This window comes from Equus caballus, chromosome X, assembly GCF_041296265.1.
Source record: "Equus caballus isolate H_3958 breed thoroughbred chromosome X, TB-T2T, whole genome shotgun sequence".
Taxonomy (NCBI): domain Eukaryota; kingdom Metazoa; phylum Chordata; class Mammalia; order Perissodactyla; family Equidae; genus Equus; species Equus caballus.
The window spans coordinates 96,388,417-96,412,410 of NC_091715.1; the positions used below are offsets into that span (position 1 = coordinate 96,388,417).

Here is a 23,994-nt window from a genome sequence, read left to right on the forward strand (position 1 = left end):
CTTGTTCATTTGAAAATGGGAAAGTTTGAAATATATTTTAATGAAAAAAATAAAAAATATGAAGCCATACAAAATGAGCATTATGTATGCCTGGGTTAGTCAGGAGTCTGTTAGTTTGCAGAAAAATCTTAGTATATCCTTCATACTGCAGCATTTTCATTCTATTTGTGCTTGATCAACTAGCCTCCATTAGTGGAGTTTTAGGCATATTGAGCAGTTTTCTTGACTATTTCTTTGACTAGGTTAAAATGTCTGAATGATTCTAGAAGTAATTTCAACACGATTCAGCTAATTTTTTTTAAAATTGACAAAGGGAATGACTCGAACTTTCATTTCTTTGTATAGAGTTGTCTTAAGCTGAGAGTGGCTGCAAAATTAGAATAAGTTAAAATGCTGATTATTGCATAGGAAAGACACTTTGAGGAACATTTGTGATGATTTTAAAAGAAATATATTAAAAGTCACTTTCCTACCAGTAGTAGCAATAACTCTATTATGTTGCATAAACATGGCAAAGTACTTGTCATCTCCTGTAAGATCATGGTTTTCAAGTGTAATTATTATCTAGTCTTCTTAGACTCTGCATCACTTTAGATTGGTCATACCAATAAAGCTGAGAACTAACTGTTAAGGCTGTAGTTATTCGGGTAATTTATTTTATCTGTTATTTTTGTACTAAGTCCATTTGATTTCCCTATATTTTGCACCATTAAAACATAGGAGGTCTTAATGGACTTGCAACATTCTGATGCACTCTAGAACATGTCTAGAACGTTTTACAGGTGCTAACATCTGTGAACACATAGCTCACCAAAAGCATACTGAGGTTGCGTGTTGCTTTTCCTCTAAAGAAAATCAGTTACTTATTTGTGATCTCCTCGACAAAGACCAGATAAATTAAAATAATAAAAATAATTATTGCCTCAAAATGAAATTATGTTTTTGAAAGTCATAAAGAATCAGCATGACTATGGCCATATGATTAATTCAGTGATGAATTTTAGCAGTGTGAGTTTGGGGGGTAAGAGCATACGACTCTACTGGATTGAAAAAAAAATGTTGGCTTTACTTTTCTCATATTTTTTCATCGTCCCATTACCTACAATCCGATTTTATATTAGAAGAAGTAAACTGCCACACATGAGTCCAGTGGTAGCTGGAGAATTTCTGTATAGGAGAGGTTTAGGGATTTGCCATAAAGCTTCATTTTCGCAGCAGACAGCCACATTGTAGTTTACTTTGGTTTTGGGGATGGCGTATTTGGGGGAGAGCTGATGAAGGTTATGGGGGGCTAAAGCCACTCCTTGGCACTGCCACGCCTCACAGTTTCAGGTCATTGTAACTGTTCTGAACTGGAGAGTCACCTTCTGAATACAGCAAAAATAAATCTTTTGTTCTAAGAAAGCAAATAGTACTAAAAAAATGCTGAGAGAGACAAAGCTAACTTACTTCGAAGACCATGTCTTTGAGGTTGGTTAATTATATGTATGCAAATGGGTGCTACTGTCGTGCAACTTGCAAATGGTTCCTATCTGTTCTTCAAAGGGTCTCAGCAGGAATTGTTATATGACAACCTGTTTAGCAGTTAAAGTTACTTTAAAGCAATTTCGCTGAAAGATATGCCTAAATGTTAGCATATTTTAGGATAAATGCATGTCTGCCTTTTTCCTCAGTTGGGCCAAATTAGGGAGATTTTCCTATGTATTTAATTCCAGTGCTGCTGTAGGTCCCTGGTAAAGGAGTAATTAATGTGGCACATTAGGGTAAGAAGCAAGCAATTGATTTTCGATTCTATTTGGCTTATCTTTTCTGCTTAAGTGCTGATATTTAATTTGTAGGGAAACCTCTAAACAGGTCTATATTTTTATGTTTATCCTCTTCCTTCAACTAATGAAATAAACACATTTATTGATTTTGGCATGAGCTTTTTTAATGTAGTTAATATGCCTTACGAATGTTATTCTGTGTATTTGGAGTCATCCCTTTATTGTTTATGGATCAACATTTTTCTTGCAGTTCAAAAGAAAACAGAAGCTTCGGAAGAAAAGAAGACCATACCCACAAAAAAGAAAGTGAAAGAATTGAGAGTTTTGGATCCCAAAACGGCCCAGAATCTGTGTACGTGACATCTGACGCGTAAGGGGTGGTGGCCACAGTGTCAGTGAGGGGTTGTGGAATGTATTTGAACAAAGTCGTAACTTCTTTGAACTGGTATATTTAGTGTCTAAAATTCTGTGTAAACATGATGTGGGTGCCTCTTTATCATTCGGCCAGAATGGAAAGCATTAGCCTTGGTCAGGCCAGGTGAAACTTACGAATAATAAATTTTTGAAAATACTAATAATTAAGCATTGTTAGAGGACACAGTGAGACATAAGGCAGAGTTGAAAAGAATGTTTGTTACTTTGTTTTCCTTCTGCCTAGGCCTGAGAGTGATGGTTTTCGACTATTAACTAGTCACATTGGGCAAATCCTTTTACTGCTATTCCTTTATATTTGAAGGAATTGTGATGTGACCTAGTTAAATTAACCACTGCACTTTAAAACTGGTTAGTAAGCCTTAAAGCCTTTAACAAACCAGCCAGCCCTTAAATATGCTTTTGCTAAGGCAGCTGGACAGTTAAACCCATCTTCATTTAAGTCGGCTTTAAGTTTTATTTTGACGTGTTCTCTCCTCTGTATTGAATTCAGCATTTTTTTTTTTTTTTTGGTCTCCACTCTAGGCTGTGTTTATATTCTGAGGATACTAAAACACTATGCATGAGAAATTTCAACACATCAAGCATTTCTAATTATGCAAAGAAATGCCATGGGAGTTTACTTTGTTAAGGAATGAGCTATAGGGAATCAGATTAAAATAAACAACTCATCATTCTCATGTTGGTAGGAATGTTGCTGTCAGAAAAACAGGTTCTCAGGGCCGGCCTGGTGGCGTAGTGGTTAAGATTGCACACTCCAATTCGCCGGCCCAGGGTTCGCAGGTTCAGATCCCAGGTGCAGACCTATGCATTGCTCATCAAGCCATGCTGTGGTGGCATCCTACATACAAAAAAATACAGGGAGATTGCCATAGATGTCAGCTCAGCAAGAATCTTCTGCAAGCAAAAAAAAAAGGAAGATTGGCAACAGATATTAGCTTAGGGCCAATCTTCCTCACAAAAAAACCAAAAAAAAAAAGAAAAGAAAAAGAAAGAGGAGCCAGTCCAGTGGTGCAGCGGTTGAGTTCACACTTTCTCCCTCAGTGGCCCAGGGTTCATCAGTTCGAATCTCAGGTACAGAACTATGCAACGGTTGGCAAGCCATGCTGGGCAGGCATCCCACATATAAAGTACAGGAAGATGGGCACGGATGTTACATCAGGGCCAATCTTCCTCAGCAAAAAGAGGAGGATTGGCCGCAGATATTAGCTCAGGGCTAATCTTCCTCAAAAAAAAATTTAAATAAAGAGAAAGGCAAAAAGAAAAACAGGCTCCTAATAGCTGTTGTGAATGTGTACATTGCTTACCTGACAGTACATTTTCTTTATAAAGTGGATGTGCAGTACTGTTTTTTAAAAACACAGTATGATCTTAATTGCTTGCTGCTATTTGTCAACATTATTTATTTAGATTATGGACGTCTCATTTGGTGTTTACATCTAAGTAAGTAATCATTTGCCTAGACAGTGAGGATTTATTTTCCTTAGATAGCAGTACAGTTGTATAGACCTTTTCATGAAAAAAAAAATGTTAGACATGCGTTCATGTTCTGGTGATAAGAACACACAAATGTTCTTTGAGAAGTGTGTTTAGTGGGGGTTCAAGTGGCATGTATTGTTGAAAAATACTTTCTGAGTAAGCTTTTCTAGGTATAATTTGTTGAATTATTTCTGTATGATGTATATCCAATTAATACAAAGTTGACAAGGAAAATTGTGATTCAACACAAAAAATACTGTATAATATATAAATATGTGTATATATATAATACATATAAAATAGTACATCACATGAATGTCTGCAGGCATGCAGAGAACCTTTCTGACTGAGACACTTTAATTTTTTCTTATGTGGGAGAACAGCGAAGTAGATAGATAGCACTTTTTTGTATTTGGTTACTTTGTTGTCATTCCTGAGAAGTGCTGTGTTGGATGTGTTGACAATTTCCACAGTAAATTCTACGTTGAATTAAAAGGCCAACTTGAAATAAAATCTCTAACTTTTCATGGGTCATTTTGTACCCACTCAATCTAAAATGCATATGCATGTAGTCATCATTGCTATTAGTAGGAGTTTTATTTTGTATATAAATATGCACGAGCTATAAACATTTGAGCCTGAGATAATAGGCCATTTTTGCCTAGATGAGTAGTGTAGTCAATCAAATGGAAACTACTTTTGTTTGTTCATAACTCTGTAAATTAATATTAGTGATCCAAATTTCGTATTTTGAGTCTATGAAATGGGAAACCAGTATTTATTAGGACCTGGGAAATTTGATGTTGTCCTATCTTTAATAAAATCAATTTTTATTAATAAAATCAATTTTTATTTTAGCTATCTTCCTAGGATCATATCGTATGCCATATGAAGATATAAAAAACATTATTCTGGAGGTTAATGAAGACATGCTGAGTGAGGCCTTAATTCAGGTAACCTTTCATATTTTCCCTCTAGTATTCATTTCACAGGTATTTCTAGATTGCTGTCTTCTCAATGGAGTTGTGAGAAAATGTTCTCCTCTATCTGAATAATAGAATCAGAAGTATCTAGCTGTGTTGATAGTAAGAGGACTCAACATAGAAGACCTAGGTTCCAGGTTTGCTCCTGCCATTTATTAGATATGCGTCCTTTTAAATTTCAGTTTATGCGTATGTAGACATATTTCTTGTCATTCTCTGTACATAAAGTTGCATGTCTTTCATCATCACAATGTCTCTGTTAAGTAGGCGGTGTTATTACCATTTTATGGATGTCAAAGCAGAGAGGCCAAGAGGCTAAATAGCTGGGCATTGTGCCAAGCACTTTATATATTTTATCTCACTGAATCTTCTAACACTCCTATGAGATAAATACTATTATCCCCATTTTATGGATAAAGAAACTGAGGCTTAGAAAGATTGCCCAATGTCACATCACTGGTAAGTAGCAGATTAGCAGAGCTGGGATTCAGAACAAGGTCTATCATAACTGTAAAGCCATTGCTCTTTCTATTCTCTTATTCTGCTTCCTCTAGGCAAACTATTTCAGCCTCCTAAACATCTGTCTCCTCATCTGCGATGATAGGGTCACTGTGAGGATGAAACCAAATAAAGTGCTTTGTACAATAAAGCACTATACAAGGTCTAACATATTATTAGAATTCCTGGTATGTCCAGCCCTGTCCAGTCTAATTTCTTGAAGGAAGAACTAAAGATTTTTTTCATGGAAGGATGTAGTCATTGTAGTTTTTGTGTGTTTGTTTTTGAGCCATGCAGTTTGTTTTGATTTTAAGAAGACTGAGTAGTTTATGCTGAAGTAATTTTGCCATATCTCCCTCTGACTGTCTCTAAAACTCAGAGAACTAGGGTTTGTCACTTAAACAGGCTATGTCTGTATGGAAGTTCCTCCTTTTTTTTTTTTCTCCTGAGTAAGATTCGCCCTGGGCTAAACATCTAGTGCCAACCTTCCTCTTTTTTTGTTTGAGGAATATTAGCCCTGAGCTAACATCTGTGCCAGTCTTTCTCTATCTTGTATGTGAGTCACCACCACAGGATGGCTGATGAGTGGTATGGATCCACGTCTGGGATCCGAACCCTTGAACCTAGGCTGCTGAAATGGAGCATGATGAACTTAACCACTCTGCAACAGGGCCAGCCCCATGGAACTTGCTGCATTTTGTAGTGTAGGCTTGCATTACAGTTTACCTCATGTATATGTTTTAAATATAGATATATTTATTTTCTATAGGAGTAAGGTTTAATGAGTTCATATAGGTTCTTTATTATCATGATACACCTGTATGAATCTCAGTAAGAGTTACACTTGGATAAGGAATCCCCTTGTGGGAAAGTCAAAAAAAATGTTTTTCTCTGTGCAACTATCAAGTCCATAGTTCTCTTGAGCTGAAATGGAGAGCTGATCATATTTGTCCTGCCCATCTTAGTCCCATGATGTTTTTACACAATAGTCAGTGTAGGGGAGGAAGAAATATTCCTCTACCCTTCTATGTTCTTTTGGGTGGTCTTAGAATTAAATTGACATGAGACAGAATAACAGGAGGAAATCAAACAAGTATTAATAACATGTGTACATGGGAGAAACCCAGGAAAACTGAGTGTCACCAAAATGGCCAAAGCCACCGCCATAAATACATCTTCAGCTGAAGACAAAAGAGGATGTTATGGGGAGTGGTTTGGGACTTCAAAGGGGAGGGAGGCAATTCACATGGAGATGGAAAAGCAAATATTTGGTAAACAAATGTTTGTCATGCCTTACAGAGACAATGGGTCATGGGGAGGACTTTGATCAAATGGGACTTGCTGGGTTCCTCCCTGTCTCCCACACCTAGTTCATATTATGCTAGAGTGATCTGTGGTGATAGCTCCTGCCTGGAACAGGCCTTCTATCTTAAAGTCTTTTAGGCAGTTAGGGGGGAGGTCACAATTTCTTCCTGAGTCTTTTGTTCTTAAAAATAATCAAGCCAAGGGCACCCATTTTGGGGGTGGCAAATTCTGCTCCCCTGCGTCAGAATGAGCAAGGCATGAAGCCTAACTGTGATTTAGTCCTTCCTCCTTTTTTCAATTACACAGTTTAATTTTAAAGTACAATAAGGCAAACAAACTTCTGACTCCTACTCAATAATTGAAGCTTTTTAGTCTTTTCTGTATAATCAAATTATAGTGAAATAGAACCATATTTTGAAGAGTTAATCGATGTAGCCATTTATTTTACCCATTAAAATTGTGTGGCTTTTCCTTCACATGACTTGATAAATAAAAAGAATACAAATATGCAGAATGCTATCGTGGTATTTATTTGCCAGTAACGTTAAAACCATGTATTATTTTTTAAGTCGTGTTTTCAACTTTTTAGAGAATGTGAGAAATGGGAAAAGACTCTCACTTATGAATGTTCCTCTAATATGCAATAAGCTTTTAAAATGTCTATATAAAAATGTATTACCTGGGATTTTTTTTTCTCTTTCACTTTATTTAGTAGCATAAACAATATATATTTGTTTCTGTCTTTAAATTGGGTGAGCACTGTCTATTTGGGAAGAATGAATTGCTTACAATGTGGAGATGGCAGTAACTTATGTTTAAATTCTTGAATTTGCTGGTTTAATCTTGTCCACTATATAGTCAAAACCACTGCTGGTGAAATCACATTATTATGCTATATCTTGGATTGTATTCTCGGAAGGTGAGTGAAGGAGAATCACAAAGAGTCCATCCTGCCAGGCTCCTTTTGTGCATCTTGTACCCGATGCTTCCATGCGTTTCCTGTTTGCTGTGGATGGCTTGACTGGGGCCTGTCTCATCTATTCCTCTTTTCTAGACCTCCTCTTCCTTTTCTAAGCCTTTATCTCTTTCTCTTTTTCACATATCTCTGTGGTTTACCCCTTGCATCCTTTCCCCCACCAATTTTGTGCCTTCGTTTTGTTGAAAGCAGACTACTGAGGACTTTTTTTCAAGCCAGCTTGGTTTCCTTCTCAATGCCAGATAGTCTAAAATTTCTTCTCATTCCTTACCCTGCTCAGTCAAAACCCATTTTCTTAGTTCTGCTTGTTGGAGCAAACAGTTTACCTTATAATTTAATAGTATGCATGATTGGACTTGTGTTGCTTAGGTACAAGGGACAAATGGTGAGTAACTCACCTGAGTTATAAAGATAGTATTGCATTCATCCAGACAAATCAAATGTCTGAGCATCTTCTGGTAAGGAAGAAGAATCCCGGCTTGAAACAATTGGTTGATCTTCCAGCACCCAAAGGAGAGTGCCTCTCTCAGCAAGAGAACAGACTAGAATCACCACCAGTGCCTCTTTCTCCCTCCCATCCCAGAAACGTTTGCCAGTGATGCAAAAGTAACATCAGTTTGCCATTCATAGGAGCCGTTTACCATTTATGTCTAATTACCATGTAGCACATGGATAATGCATAACATTAAATATGTATCATCAGATTAACTTTGTTGTAAGTTCCATTTGATTACAGTGCTAGACTCTGTCAGTGCATAATCATAGTTTGTTGCTCATGTGGCATGGTTGTCTTCCTCATAACAACAAAAACAACAAAAAACAATTAAGGGCACATTGCTTCCCAGAGACTTCAATTAACACCAGTATTATCTCTCCAAGTATGGGTCAATAGGCTCTTCCATGCCAGACAATGAATAGATTTTAGTTATTTGTCAGGATAAATATCTTACTAAAAAAACAAAAAAAAAATCCAAACTTTTATTTAATCAGGAAGATCAAGACCAAATTTTAAGGTTATTAATAAAAATATTGTCTCCTTTATTTCAAAATATCTAAAGTTAAGGTAGAAACTGAGTTCTCTTTGCGGAAGAAGTTGAAATGTCCTAAAATACTTACAGGAACACAGAGAAACATTTTAAAAGTACACCAGATCCTGAGATTGTTGAGGAGCTTTTAATATATGCAATTATGAGTTAGTTCCAAATAATGTGCGCTAAATTTAGGTGACTCTTGGAGTCATTATTTCAGCTTTGAAAGCCTGCTTCAGTGTAGTTAAATTTGATCCATTGAGAGAACCATCCAAGACCAATAAGTGTTGTTAGGATATCAGTGGTAAAATTGAAATACTTGCAGACACACTTACATATAGAACATTGATGAAGAAGTGAAACTGTTAGTTTCAAAAAAGGGATTCAGCGCTAAGGGAAAAATAAAAGTGTGTTCTGTTTTAGAACATTAGTGCATGCATATGATTCTTAAATGCTGAGTAAATTGATGTTGGTAGGGGGTTTATGGTCGTATTTACAAGGCATATGCAGAAAAAAGATGATTAACGTAGAAGACAGTATAATATTACTACAGAATAATTTACAAAGATATGTATAAAGCAGAGGTTGATAACCAGGTGTTCAAAGCCCCTTTTGGGGACCCATGGAAAGAATTCAGGGGCTCCTGAAGTTCGATGTGAAAAATACTGCATCTTTATTTTCTTTAACTTCTAACTAATGTTTAGTATTTCATTTGGTTAACAGTGTAGGCAACAGACCAAAGTAGTATTAATAGTACCTCTAAGTTTGTCACTAATAGAAATAATAAATATTTTCATATCACATTAAATTTGTGGCATATATCTTGAAATATTGTTTACAGTCATTGCTACTGCAAAATTACACTAGTTATTAAAGCTGCCACTAGATCTTATTTTTTAATGCTTTAATCAAGAAGCACATCTGTCATTATATCACAATTTATTTTTGTAAATATGTTGATAACTATTTCAATATAATTGGTTTCTTTTGTATTCGTATATATTTTACTTTATTCTGAGAAGAGATCCGTAGCTGGCGATAAAGGGTTTATGGCACATATAAAAAGGCTAGAAACTAGTACAGAAAAGTTTCCCAATCAAGATGGCAGTCATAAGTTGTTCCCAACTTAAGTCCCCCTCACAGCTATCCATAGAATAGACGCCATTATGAAAATCCCAGACCCAAGGGTGAGGCTAAAGCACCCTATTAGACCACAGAGACCAAGAAGGACCAAATTTAGAAGGGTAAGAGGAGGAGGTACATTCTGACCACATTGCCCCTCCTCAGGCTGGCACAGTGCCACACCAAGAGGCCACCCCTGGGCCTATAGTTTCTACAGTGAGAAGAGAGAACCCTAGATGGACATCCAGCTCCCCCAGCATTGTCGGATGCTTCCCGCAAGGCCCACTTGGGTCTTACCTCTTGGAGATCACTTGGGAAATTGGTGGGCCTTGACTACTGAGGATCAGATAGAGATGGAAAAGGGGGATGGGACTTACAGCAACCAGCACTCAGATCTTGGCAGACCACCTTCTTGCTTATAAGCAGTGGCTGAGCAGAGATCCCAGAGCAAAACTGGTGGCCCCATCTAGCCAGGGAGTTCAGCTGGCAGTTCTGCCTGATTTGGGTTCCCCGTCAATGGGCTGTACCAGCCATGGAACCTGTTCTGCCCCCTTGCCTGGGCAGGGAAGCAAATTTGCAGTCCTGGAACTGTTGAGTATAGCCTCCAGTCTCATCTGTCCAGGAAGCCTGGGCAGAGAACCTGGGCAGCTGTGGAGCCCATCCTACAGCCTTGCGTGGGCAGGGAGCCAAGCAAGCAGCCCTGCCCAACTGTTGAGCATGCTCTCTGGCCTCACATAACCAGGGAGCCTGAATAGTGACCCTGGGAAGCCTTGGAGCCCAACCTACACCAACAGTGAGCCACAGAGTCCAGCCTATAGCCCCGCCCAGCAACAGAGTACAGCCTATGACCCTACCTGATTGCTGAACACAGCCTGAGGCTTCACCCAGGCAGGGAGCCCAGCCAGGTACCCCACCCAATCATGGAGCATAGCCTGCATCTGATGAGGCAGCCTGGATAGCAACCATGCCTGACCGCAGAGTACCGTCACTAGCTCCAACCAACTATGCGATACACTTGGAGGCTCCTCTCAACTAGAGAGCCTGGTCGAAGAGTGGAGCTCAGCCAGCGGCCTACCTGATCATAAAGCCCAGCCTGTAGCCTTTCCTAACATCAGGGCAGAGCCTGTAGCCTCGCTTGATTACAGAACACTGCCTGCAGCCCCAGCTGAAGATGGTCCAGCCAGCAGCACCATCCACTCAAGTTGCACAGCCTGAGACCCCAGCTGACCAGGGGCAATTGCAGAGCCCAGCCAATAGCCCTGCCCAATTGCAGAGTCCAACAAGTAGCACCATCCTGCCAGGGCACACAGCCTGCAACCTTCCCTGACCAGAGGTGATTGCAGAAATCAGCTAGTGGCCCTACCTGATTGCGGAGCACAGCCAGCAGCCTAGCCCCATCAGGGAGTCCACCCATGGCCCTGCTTGAATGCAGAGCCCAGCCAGCACAGCCACTCAACAAAGGACCCCAACAGCAGCACTCCCTCTGACCTCAGACAACCAGCAATGGCCTTGCCAAACTAGAGACCCCAATAGCAAGCCCCATCTGCCCACAGACACTACCAGCTTACCTGCCTAGTACCCCAAGGTGAGCTGCCAAGTGAAGGTCTTTCCCTGCTGAAGCTAACATGTAAAGTCTAGAAGAGGAGAATACTTACTCAGTTGCGCAGATGCTAATGCAATCAAGAATCACAAAGAATCAGGTAAAAATGACACCACCAAAGAAAATTAATAAAGCTCCAATAACTGACCCTAAAGAAATGGAGATCTATGAACTTTCTGAAAAAGAATTCATAATAATCCTCTTAAAGAAGTTCAGTGAGGGCTAGCCCTGGTGGCCTTGTGGTTAAGGTTGGTGCACTCCACTGTGGCAGCCCGAGTTCAGTTCCCAGGTGCAGACCTATACCACTCATCTGTCACTGGCCATGCTGTGGCAGCAGCTCACATACAAAAAGAGGAAGATTGGCAACAGACGTTGGCTTAGAATCTTCCTCAGCAAAAAAAAAAAAAAAAAAAAAAAAGGAGAAGTTCAATGAACTATAGGAACACACAGAAAGAAAATTAAACAAAATTGGGAAAACAATGCATGAACAAAATGAGAAGTTCAACAAAGAAATTGTAACCATCAAAAGAAGCCAAACAGAAATCCTAGAACTAAAGAATACAGTGATCAAAGAATTCAATAGAGAGATTCAACATCACACTCAATTGAGCAGAAGAAAGAATGAGTGAACTGAAAGGTAGGTCATTTGAAATTAGCCAGTCACAGAAGTAAAAAGAAAAAAGAATGAAAAAGTGGAGAAAGTCTATAGAACCATGAGAGGATTTTTCAAGAGAAACATTGCAGACAAGGAGATTGTGAGCTGATATATTCAAAATACTGAAAGAAAAAATACTGTCAACCATGACTTCGTTACCTGGCAAAGCTGTCCTTCAGAAATGAAGAAAAAATAAAAATTTTCTCAAACTAACAAAAGCTGAGAGTTCATCACTGCTAGACCTGCTGCACAGGAAATGCTAAAGGGTGTTTTTTAAGATGAAATGAAAAGATGCTAATTTAAATTATAAAAACATATGAATGTGTAAATCTCACTGCTAATGGTAAATGTATAGTCAAAAACATATTCTCTAATATTGTAACGGTGGTGTGTAATTCACTTAAAACTCTCATTTAGAAAACAAATGTATTGAAAATAATCATAACTACAATAATCTGTTATTAGATACACAGTATAAAAGGAAGATGTAAATTGTGTCATCAATAATCTAAAATGTGAGGGGAAGGAAAAGTAAAATTTTAAAGTTTTTGTATGCTATCAAAGTTAAGTTGTTATCAGCTTAAAATAAGATGCTACAGATATTTTTTATGTAAGCCTCATGGTAACCACAAAGGAAAAACCTATAGTAGATGCATGAAAGATTATGATAAAAGAGTCAAGGCATACTGCTACAAAAGGTATTCAAATCACAAAGGATGAGAGCAATAGAGAAAGGAACAAAGGATATAGAAAACAGTCAGGAAACAGTTAACAAAAGACAATAGCAAGTCCATACCTATCAATAATTACTTTAAAGGTAAATGGATTAAATTCTCCAATCAAAAGACATAGAATGCCTGAATGGATAGAAAAACAACATCCACCTGTATGCTGTCTATAAGAGACTGACTTTAGCTTTAAGGACATACATAGATTGAGAGTGAAGGGTTGGAAAAAGATTTTCAAGCAAGTAGTAACGAAAAGAAAGCAGAAGCTGTTATATGAAACAAAATAGACTACGCAAAAAGATGCTCAAAACGGACAAAGAAGGTCATTATATAATGGTAAAGGGGTCAATTCATCAAGAAGATAGAACAATTGTAAATATTTATGTACCTAACATTGGAACACTTAAATATATAAAGTAAATACAAATAGAACTAAAAGGAGAAATAAAGAGTAATAAAATAATAGTTGGGGACTCTAATTTCATGCTTTCAACAATGGATAGATCATCCAAACAGAAAATCAATAAGAAAACAGTGGATCTGAATGACACTATAGAGCAAATGGACCTAACAGACATATACAGAACATTCCATCCAACAGCAGCAGAATACACATTCTTCTCACGTGCACATGGACCATCCTGCAGGATAAATCATATGATAGGTAACAAAAAAGTCTTAGCATATTTAAGAAGATTGAAATCATATGAAGTTTCTTTTCTGACCACAATGGTATAGAACTAGAAATCAATACAGGAGGAAAGATGGAAAATGCACAAATACATGGAAATTAAACAACACACTTCTGAACAACTAATGGATCAAAGAAGGAAAAAAGGGAAATATAAAAAATATCTTGAGACAAATGAAAAAAACATACCAAAGCTTATAGGATGGAATAAAAGCACTTCTAACAGAAATTTATAGGGATGAACACATATATCAAGAAAAAAAGAAAAATCTCAAATAAACAACCTAACTTTACACCTCAAAGTGTAACGAATAAAAACATAAAGAATAAAACATAAGCCAAACGTTAGTAGAAGCAAGGAAATATAGAGCATAAATAAATGAAACATAAAACAGGAAAACAATAGAAAAGATTAACAAAACTAAGATGTGGTTCTTTGAAAAGATAAACTTCACAAACCTTTAGCTAGATTAACCAAAGGAAAAAAGAGAAGACTCACATACATAAAATTATAAATGAAAGAGGAGATATTACAACTGATGCCACAAAAATACAAAGGATCATGAGAGACTACTGTGAACAGTTATACACCAAGTAACTGGACAACCTAGAAGAAATGGATAAATTCCTAGTAACATACAACCTACCAAGACTGAATCATGAAGAAATAGAAAATATGAGCAGAACAGTAATGACCAAGGAGATTGAAGCAGTAATGAAAAACCTCTCAACACAGAAAAGTCTAGAATCAGATGGCTTCACTGGTGAATTCTACTGAACATTTAAAAAAGAATTTACACCAATTCTTCTGAAATGCTTCCAAAAAATTGAAGAGGAGGGAACACACCCAAACTCAGTTTATGAGGCCAGCATTACTTTGATACCAAAGCCTGATAAAGACACTACAAGAAAAAAAAAAAAAACCTACAGGCCAATATATGTGGTGAATATAGATGCAAAATTCATGAACAACTAGCAAATTCAATTCACCTGTTCATTAAAAGGATCATACACCATGACTGAATGGGATTCACCACTGGGATGCAAGGATGTTTCAACATATATAAGTCCATAAATGAGGTACATCATATTAATAGAATGAAGGATAAAAATCATATCATCATCTCAATAGATGCAGGAAAAGCATTTAACAGAATTCAACATCCATTCATGATAAAACCTCTCAATCAATTGGGGATAGAAGAAACAGACCTCAATATATTAAAGGCCATATATGATAAGCCCACAGCTAACATCATACTCAATGGTGAAAAGTGGACAGCTTTTCCTCTGAGATCAGGAACAAGAAAAAGGTGCCCACTCTCACCGCTACTATTCAACCTAGTACTGGAAGTCCTAGCCAGTGCAATCAGGCAAGAAAAAGAAAGAAAAGGCGTCCAATCTGGAAAGGAAGAAGTAAAATTCTCTCTGTTTACAGATGACATGATCTTATATATAGAAAATCATAAAGCATCTTCCAAAAAACTGTTAGAACTAGTAAACAAATTCAGTAAAGTTGCAGAATACATGATCAACATGCAAAAATCAGTTGTGTTTCTGTACACTAACAACAAAATATCAGAAAAAGAAATAAATCAATCTCACAATAGCATCAAGAATATCTTAGGAATAAATTTCACTAAGGAGATGAAAGATCTGTGCACTGAAAACTCTAAGACATTGATGACATAAATTGAAGAAGACAGAAATAAATGGAAGATATTTTGTGTTCATGGATTAGAAGAGTCAATTTTTAAAAAATATCTATACTACCCAAAGCTATCTATATATTCAATGTAATCTCTATCAAGATTCTAGTGGCATTCTTTATAGAAATAGAAAAGAACAATACTGAGATTCATATGGAACCACCAACGACCATGGACAGCCAAAATCATCCCAAGAAAGAACAAAGATGGAGGGATCACACTTCTTGATATCAAACTATATTACAAAACTATAGTAATCAAAATAGCATAGTACATAGACCAATGAAACAGAATTGAGAGTCCAGAAATAAACCCATGCATATACGGTTAGCTAGTATTTGACAAGGGAGCCAAGAATACTGAATGGAGAGAAGGATAGTCCATTCAATAAATGGTATTGGGAAAACTGTGTATTCACATACAAAAGAATGAAACTAGACCCCTGTCTTACACCACTCACAAAAATTAACTCAAAGTGGATTAAAGACTTCATTGTAAGACCTGAAACCATAACACTCCTAGAAGAAAACACAGAAAATCTTCTTGACATTGTTTTTTGCAATGATTTTTTGAATATGATATCAAAATTGCAGCAATAAAAGTAAAAGTAAACAAGTGGGACTACATCAAACTAAAAGCCTTCTGCACAGCATAGGAAATAATCAACAGAGTCAGAGGCAACCTGCAGTATGGGAGAAAATATTGGCAAACCACGTACCTGATAAGGTTTTAATATCCAAAATATATAAGGAACAACTCACTTAGCAGAAAACCAAATAATTTGATTAAATAGTGGGCGAAGGACTTGAATATACATTTTCCAAAGAAGATATTCCAGTGGCCAACAGGTACATGAAAAGGTGTGCAATATCACTAATCATCAGGGAAATGCAAATCGAAACTACCGTGAGATATCATCTCACACCTGTTAGAATGGCCATTATCAAAAAGACAAGAGGTAACAAGTGCTGGTGGGGGTGTGGAGAAAACAGAATCCTTGTGTACTCTTGGTGGGAATGTAAACTGGTGTAGCCACTATGGAAAACAGTATGGAGGTTCCCCCCCAAAATTAAAATACACCTACCATATGATCCAGCAATTCCACTTCTGGGTATATAGCTGAAGGAAATGAAATCACTATAGTGAAGAGAGAGCTGCACATTCATGTTCATTACAGCATTTTCTTTTTTACAATAGCCAAGACATGGAAACAACTTAAGTGTCCATCAGTGCATGAATGGATAAAGTTTTGGGGTGTGTGTGTATATATATATATATATATATATATATATATATACACACACACACACACACACAATGGAACATTATTCAGCCATAAAAAAGGAGGAAATCCTGCTATTTGCAACAACATGGATGGACCTTGAGGGCATTATGCCAGGTGAACTATCAGAGAGAGAGAGACATATACTGTGTACTTTCCGTTCAGTTTTTCTGTGAACCTAAAACTGCTCTAAAAAAACAAAATCTATTTTGGGAAAAAAAGGAAACTAGTCCAGGGGCTCACAGAAGGGGAGCTGTAGGCTAGGGGAGGCTGTGGTTAAGGCCATCTTCCTGGAAGAAGTATAAGTTGACCTGGACTTTGAAGCACTATTAGAATTCAGTTAGAGAGGGCTAGAAAAAAGGAATGGTGGACAAAGACTTGAGGCATATAAAGGAAAATATCCATGTTCTGGTATAGCTCACAAGTCATGTAGGTTGGCAGTGAGAAAGAACATATAAAAGGTTGGTTGAGTTCATATTGTAGATCCATAGGAATCACAAATTAGTGACCCGTAAGATGTTTTCTTTGGCCTTTGTAGTTCTTATATGGTAGAATTTGAGTGTCACATAATCTCCAGTTTGCCACAGGCCCCTCCCCCACTGCATTTTGCCCACTCTGATTCTTTCCTACTCCCTATAAGCATAAGACTTTTTGATCCCTGGTAGATGACTTGAATGCCAAGCTGTTGAGTTTGGATGTGGTCAGATGTGTGTTTAGGAAGATTACTGTAGCTGTAGTATGCCAAATGGCTTGGAGAAAAGAGATTAGAGATAGGGAGATAATTGTAATTTCAAGTATAAGGTACAACGAAGTCCCAAAATACATTGGGGGTAGAAGAAAAAGGGAAGATGGGTAAATAAGAAGTAAGAAAAAAGATTGAAAAATCTTGGTGATAGAATGATTTTACAACTAACAAGAAGAGGCAAATCAGGTGAGAGAGAAAATACTTCCGGGGCAGAGGAGAAAAATTTTACAGATACATTATGTTGGAATATGTATTGGAAGTCAGAATAGAGATTAAGAAGTGATTGTTGGAGCATGAAGATCAAAGAGTTTCTTGAGGTTGACTGTGGGGAAAAAAGTGTCAAATGAAAGGTTAAGGACTACACATTTGGAGAGAGCACGCAGGTTGAGGGGATGGATGGTGTTAGGAAAGTCAGAACAAAGGGAGCCAGTGCATAGGGGAGAGTGCCGGGTCCTGTGGTGTGTCAGGAAAGCCAGCACAGGAGAGAGTTTTAAGGAGGAGTGAATAAGAGAATGAGATCAGGGGAAAAGATACCTCTTTTGATTTTCTGAACGCAGTGACTTTACCTAGTTTAAGTAGTTGTTATTTTCTTGCAGTTCTTTTTTAAAACAACCCACACTACTTACCAGAGCCCTATTCCTTAAGCAAGTGTTTTATTTATTGTCTTTTGTTCTTTCTCTCCCTTATCTTTAAGGGACAGATGCATTTCTTCTGGGCATGCTATTGTCTGGTGTCCTATTTTCTACTCCCCTTCCACCTGCTCCATTTTCTCTCATCTTTTCTTCTTTCTCTTCTTCCCTGCTTTTCCTCCCTCCCTCCCTCCCTCCTTCCTTCCTTCCCTCCCTCCCTCCTTCCTTCCCTCCCTCCCTCCTCCCTTCCCTCCCTCCCTCCCTCTCTACCCTCTTCCCTTCTTTTCTCTCTTCCTTCCTTTCTTTCATTTTAAATAAAATTTTTATTTACAAAGGGACCTAATTTTTCTTAATAATACCCCGTCAATGAAATACAGCTCTACAGCACCTCTTTCATACCTGGAAATTACAGAAATACCTCCGTAGGTGTCTTTCTGTGATACATCCTGGGAATATCCCAGCTTGCTTTCTTCCTCCCCTGATAATTTGCACCTCTGTTGGCTGAATAAGCTTTTCTGAAACCCTTTCAAGCATCAGCACTGTACCTGGTGTGTAGGGTGTTACAGGTAGCCACATGGTTATGTTTTTCCAAATGCTATTTTATATCTCAAAACAGATTATGTGATCTCTGTGACTTATTATTGGGTCCTGACAGTGTGATTAGAATGAAGCAAAGGTCATCCCATCCATTCCCCTGATTCCAGGCAATGCTACTCCTAAGTCATCAAAGATAGATGGGTATCTATCGATTCTGCAGGGAAAAAAGATTCTTCAACTTCCCTCAATTAACCAGTTCTAGAGTATAATTATTCTTATAGTCAGGAAGTTCATGCATGTGTAATAGTGGAGCTCGTTTTTGTCTCCTCAATCCATCTTTGTAATCATTGATCTATTTACGTGGCTATCGACCATCTGTATTTTATGCAGGCTGTGAGTCTGCATGTGTTCGTGCACTTTACAAGGGTTGATGACTTTAGAAGACTACAAGTATATCAATTAAGGCTATAACGGCATTAATATTGTAGAATTTTAAAACATTTTTTTCTTAAATAATTTGTATTCACCACATTCCTTTTCATAATCCTTTAGGGAAAATGAAACATTAGCAATGACAGCAACAATCATAAAACATTTCTTTCCCATTTCTCATTGTGGTGGAATAAATAATTACTTTATGGCGTGCTTTTCAATCTAAATAATACTTTTATCCATGAGCTGCTGTTCTTTTTCATCTTTGGCTTCTAACTGGTTAGTTGAGTGATTTTTTTTCTCTTGCCTTTCTTCACTCAAGTTTTGTTTGTCCCTTGTTTTTCACTTTTAGTCTGTTGTTAGGATCGCATGTATTCTAAGCAAATGTGATGACTGCTTATTTTCATCCCTTCTGTGTCTTTTGTTTATTAATATCAGTATTTCATTTGTACCATCGCTGGTTGTATTGTTGTCCACAAGTGGTACCAGACTGCTTCACGAAGAAAGAAAAGGTAGCTTTAAACAAGTAGTTTTTCTCGTGCTAATTGGATTGTAAAAAATATTTAAAAAATGCAAAAAATTTAGCCTGTTTACTCTGAATGAAACATAGATCTTATTAATAGTTGAGCAAGATGTGGCCTCAAAGATCATACTTTCTGCTGCCTTGTAGACTTTAAGCCGTATTAGAACTTCATTAACGTTATGGCTCTTTCGTTCTATAGATCCATTGGGTCTATTGAAGTGAGCTGATGCTTGGGGTAGACCACGCATTTCCTTGCAATTGTAGAACTTGGGGAGTGCCCTCTTTTTCCTCCCACAGACTTCCAGAACCGTGAACTAGGAAATGGGGAGCAAGGTTATACCAAAACCTGTACCCTAACTTGTAGCTGTAAGGCTACCTCTGGACAAAAGGAAGAAGTCCCTTAGCCTATGAGAAATGGGAGGCAGAGAGTTCAGGCACCCGTGCCCTCCATGAAACTAACAAGAGATGGAGAACAATCACACTGTTTTTTTCTATTAGCTTCCTACTTATTTTTGTATTATGCCAATTTGCTTTGAATACAAAGATTATTGGCTAGTCATATGTTTAATGAATTGTAACACCTTTGTAATTGATTATATCTATAAAACCACGTCCTCTCTGTGACGTGTTCAGGAAGTAATCAAGACATTTCTTTCTATATACAAGGATATATATAAAATATAAATATTTACTTACCATATAGTTTTTGCAATGTTCTATTATAATTCTAGATCTCCTTTGTAAAGTCGAAATGTACCTAGTCATCAAATCTATTAAAGTCATATGATGTTATAGTATAATTTAACATAGTTTAGTAGAGTTAACATGCTATGACATACTGTGACACCGAAATAATATAGGTATAACATGATCGATATTTTAAGTAATCTCTTTAAAAATATTTTAGAGAGGCAGTCAGGAAAGAATACACAAGAGAGATTGAACACTTCATTTCTTAAGCTCAGTGATAAGCACATAGATTCATTGTCTTACATATACATTTCTGTGTCTTAAATATTACACAATAATAAAGTTCAAAAGTATTTGACAGGTGCTGAAAGCATATGCTTAAGATGGGGTCCCTCAACTTGGGCACTGTGGATATTTTGTACCCAATAATTCTTTTTCGTGGAGTGCCGTTTTGTACATTGTAGGATGTTTAACAGCATTCCTGGCCTCCACCCACGAGATGCCAGTAGCATATGTGAAATCATGGATTTATAAAATTATCAACATCTATTATGAGTGAAATTATACATTTTAGTTTGAGTATTAGTAGACAATATTTTGTAGAAATCAAAGTATCTGAAATCGAAAACATGATGTTGTCTAAAAGGTTTGGCGATAGAAGAGTTTGTCATATTAAAGAGTTAATCAGAAATGTTGTGATCCATTCCAGTAGTTATGATATATCTGCGTTGATATTTGTTCTAATAAAGAATCGCAAAAAGACAGTAAGTATTTTGGGGCTAACAAGCTTAGATGTCAATGCTAAAATGTGACTTCAAGAGTGTTTTCGCTTGGCCAGAAATAGGAGGATGGGCTTGCTATATGACAGCAAGGAAAGGGGAGGTTTGTTAGATGGGGTGACCTGCAGAGGTGTAGCTTTACAGGAAAGTTTGCAAGCAGCGTAACCTCCTAGGAATGGTGAGAAAGCAAATGGATGAGAGCAGATATGATAGGAAGAATTCTCCCTGATGGAATGCTTAAAAGGTCTTTTTTCTCCTTCTCTTCCATTTGTGGAACCTGCTTGAGGTATCTGCTAAGGGGTGACCATTCTCTTCCAAACTGTGCACATGGTCAAATTTAATTTTGCCTTTGTATCTCAATCATGGAATGAGAGACCACCAAAAGACTAAAATAAACTTAATAAATTGTCTTATTCCTTTCTCTTATTTCACGGGAGGAGAAACTGAGGTTCAAAGAGGTTTATGTCACACAGCCAATCTGGGATCACAACTGAATTCATATGATGCCCAGTTCATTGGTTTCTTTTTTTACCCATGTCGTTTGACCTGTGTTTTTCCCTGCTGTGGCATGTAGGTGGATGAATAGGTTGAGGAGTTTACTGTTGGGCAGAATAAAAAGTAGCCACAAAAAGTTTACTAATTAAACAGTTTGTGCAATGTCCATCATCAGAAGTCAGAGTAGAAGTTAAATTATCCTTTAAAATATCTTCTTCCAGCATTAGAAGGCATTATAAATGTCTTCATTGACATTCATTATTGTTTGTGTTGCGAAACATATAATTAGGTGCCAAGAAATAAAGACTTAATTTTACTTAATGCAATATAAGGGGCATCGGATTCCATTTCTGCATTAATAAGCAGCATTTTAGTAAAATGAAAGTGTAGTTCAAATACTAATAAAACCATCCTTTATTTTCTCCCATATGAAGGATTTAGAGTGATGGGCTCTTTTAATGAAATGAAGTCTTCCAAATTGGTGAGAAAAATAAGAGTAAATATTTTAGTCTTCATTTTATAATTTTTCTTCAATGTATGTAGCTGAATAGAGTTGAAAACTAGTTGCTTTTCAGGAAAAGCAAGTAAGGTGTCTGTTTTTCTTCCTTGAGTGCGGTGACTAATTGCTACATCTTCTCCTTTGAGTTTCTACTCTTCAGTGGTTTTTTTTGAAATGCAACTCAGTGTAGTGGGGGAAAAAAGCATTGTGTTTGAGTTTCAGTCACTTACACCCTGTGCCACCTTGGACAGCTCACTTATCTTCTTTTAGCCTTCAACTTCTTGTCTATAAAAGGGGGGAAATGTGTATTTACAAAACTGGGTTACTATAAAAATTAAATATGAGCATTTGTGAAAACACTTGCAAACTGTAAAATGCTAAACAAATAGAACACAAATATAGATGAGTCCCTCGGATATATACTTAGCCCTAACCTCTCACCTTTTCTAGCCGTTCAGTAAAGATAATGAACTCTCCTCTCGAGCATTCAACCATCACTTGAAAGAGCATCCCCAAAAGAACTCATATTCTTGTCCCCTCCCCCCCCCCCCCCCCCCCCCGCCGTCCATATGAAGACCTATCTGCCTTATCTCCTGGAGTTTTTTCCATCCCTTCTCTCTTCTTTGACCCTGACTGAGTCTCATCCTAGCTCATCATGCATTCTTACTGATCCTTTCACTGAAGATTTGTTAAATTCGCTCTTACTTCCCGTTCCCACAGGACTAGACTTACTTTTCATCCCTTCAACAATTTTGCTAGTCTTGTTTCCTAGCTGGTCTTTTTGTCTCTAGGCTACCTCCAATCCAGTGCATCTTACTTGGTTCAACTAGATTTCCTTTTTCCTCCATCAATTCATTTTCTTCCTTAAGAAGCAATAGCAACGATTGCCATCTGTTGTTTATTTTAAACCCTGTAGGTGATCCCTAGTTAATCGCAATTATTTAGTGAATTTCTCCAAGTCTTGATTCTGAATAATCTGTACACGACTTGCCTTTACTTTTCTCCAAGTCTTTGCACAGGTCCTTCCATCCTTTAGGAAGGTCTTCCATATCTTTTAAAACACAACTTAAAGCTCACCTTCTCCTAGAAATACTCCCTGCTTTCTGTACCACCCTGAGCATTCTCCCCATTCTTCATCTGCTCATTTGTTCTATGTTATTCATAGCTTTTTGGAATGGTTTTTGAAAATGATCTTTGCATATGATGCCGACGTTCTGAACTGTATAATAAGTATTCTCTGTTTTAGTCATATTTTTAGATTTTTTTAAAACAGATATGTGATATGGTATTCTGCTTGTATCATAAATATCATATCATGTGATTTGGTGGTATTTTAAATTAGAGATTGTGAAATTGTTAACTGACCCTCTCTGTAGGGCCGTAACAGGAGGGTGACCAGTCCATGCTCAGCTTAGTGTCAGATTTATGGATTTCTCTTTCTTGACTATTTAGGTCTGTGTTATCTCTCAAGGATTTCTGAGAGTTACAAGAGCTGCCTTAGCCTCCTTTATTGCATTAAACCTCTTTATGAAAGTAAAGACAAGAATTCCATACAGTATCAACACAATACTTAGATAAAGTCAGGATTAGTGGTAGGTGTTTCTAGCAGTCCTAAACATTTCTGTTATAGATGACTCGCTCTGCATGTTCTTTTGCACTGAGAGGTGAAAACTATCCTAGTCTACGTGGTTTCCCTGGGCCTCAACTATCTGTTTTGGGGGAGTGTGGTTCAGCAAGGGAATATTGGTGGTCTCCATTAGCCTAAATGCATGCCAGCAGTGTTTTTGGCATACTAGATCCGAAGAGCAGCCACTAGGTCCAGCTGATGTAAGTTCCATGATGTATATCAATTCAAAAACAAAATTGTGCTTACTTCCAGATGAAGACATTTTCTATTGGTGATGAGCAGCATCACACATAGGGAAGAAGCTCTTGTTATTGGTTGCTGTAAATCCACGAAGAACATCTGAACTAGTATAAAGACAACAGATGCTCCATGAGTTGCATATAATGTGAGCGTGTGCTTTCTCTTTGGGGACATGCCACAGGTCTAGAGAAGGGTCGAATTTACCTAAACAGAATTTGGGGAATGTTTACCAGATATCCTCCTTAGATCCTGGGCGTACGGACTCCCCTTATCTGATCTTAGGCCAGGTTTCCTCAAAAGGGCCAACGGGTCAAGTGTTATAAAGAGAGTAGACCGTCAGAGGATGGGTGATTAGTTGATGATGGAGTGACTGCTTCGAGTGGGACTGCATCTTAAGTGAAGCCAAGATTCCCCAGGGTGATAAACTCTGCCTAACCGACCACCAACCAGTCGTAGGATAACATATTTGGTCACCCTATATTGATATATTGTCTTACATGATAATTAATCATTTTATTTTTGTGGAATTTGGCATTGGCATATA

The 23,994-nt window shown here is 37.5% G+C and overlaps 1 protein-coding gene across 7 annotated transcripts in view; it reads left to right on the plus strand.

Annotated features, from left to right (window-relative positions):
- The window catches only part of DIAPH2 (diaphanous related formin 2), an 814,964-nt gene that overhangs the window by 349,184 nt on the left and 441,786 nt on the right, over positions 1–23,994 (plus strand). For all 7 annotated transcript variants that reach the window (XM_023634106.2, XM_023634104.2, XM_001914669.6 and 4 more), the window contains 2 exons: positions 2,017–2,118; positions 4,536–4,630. In XM_023634106.2, coding sequence (XP_023489874.1) covers positions 2,017–2,118; positions 4,536–4,630 — 197 coding nt within the window. The remainder of the gene's footprint in view (positions 1–2,016; positions 2,119–4,535; positions 4,631–23,994) is intronic.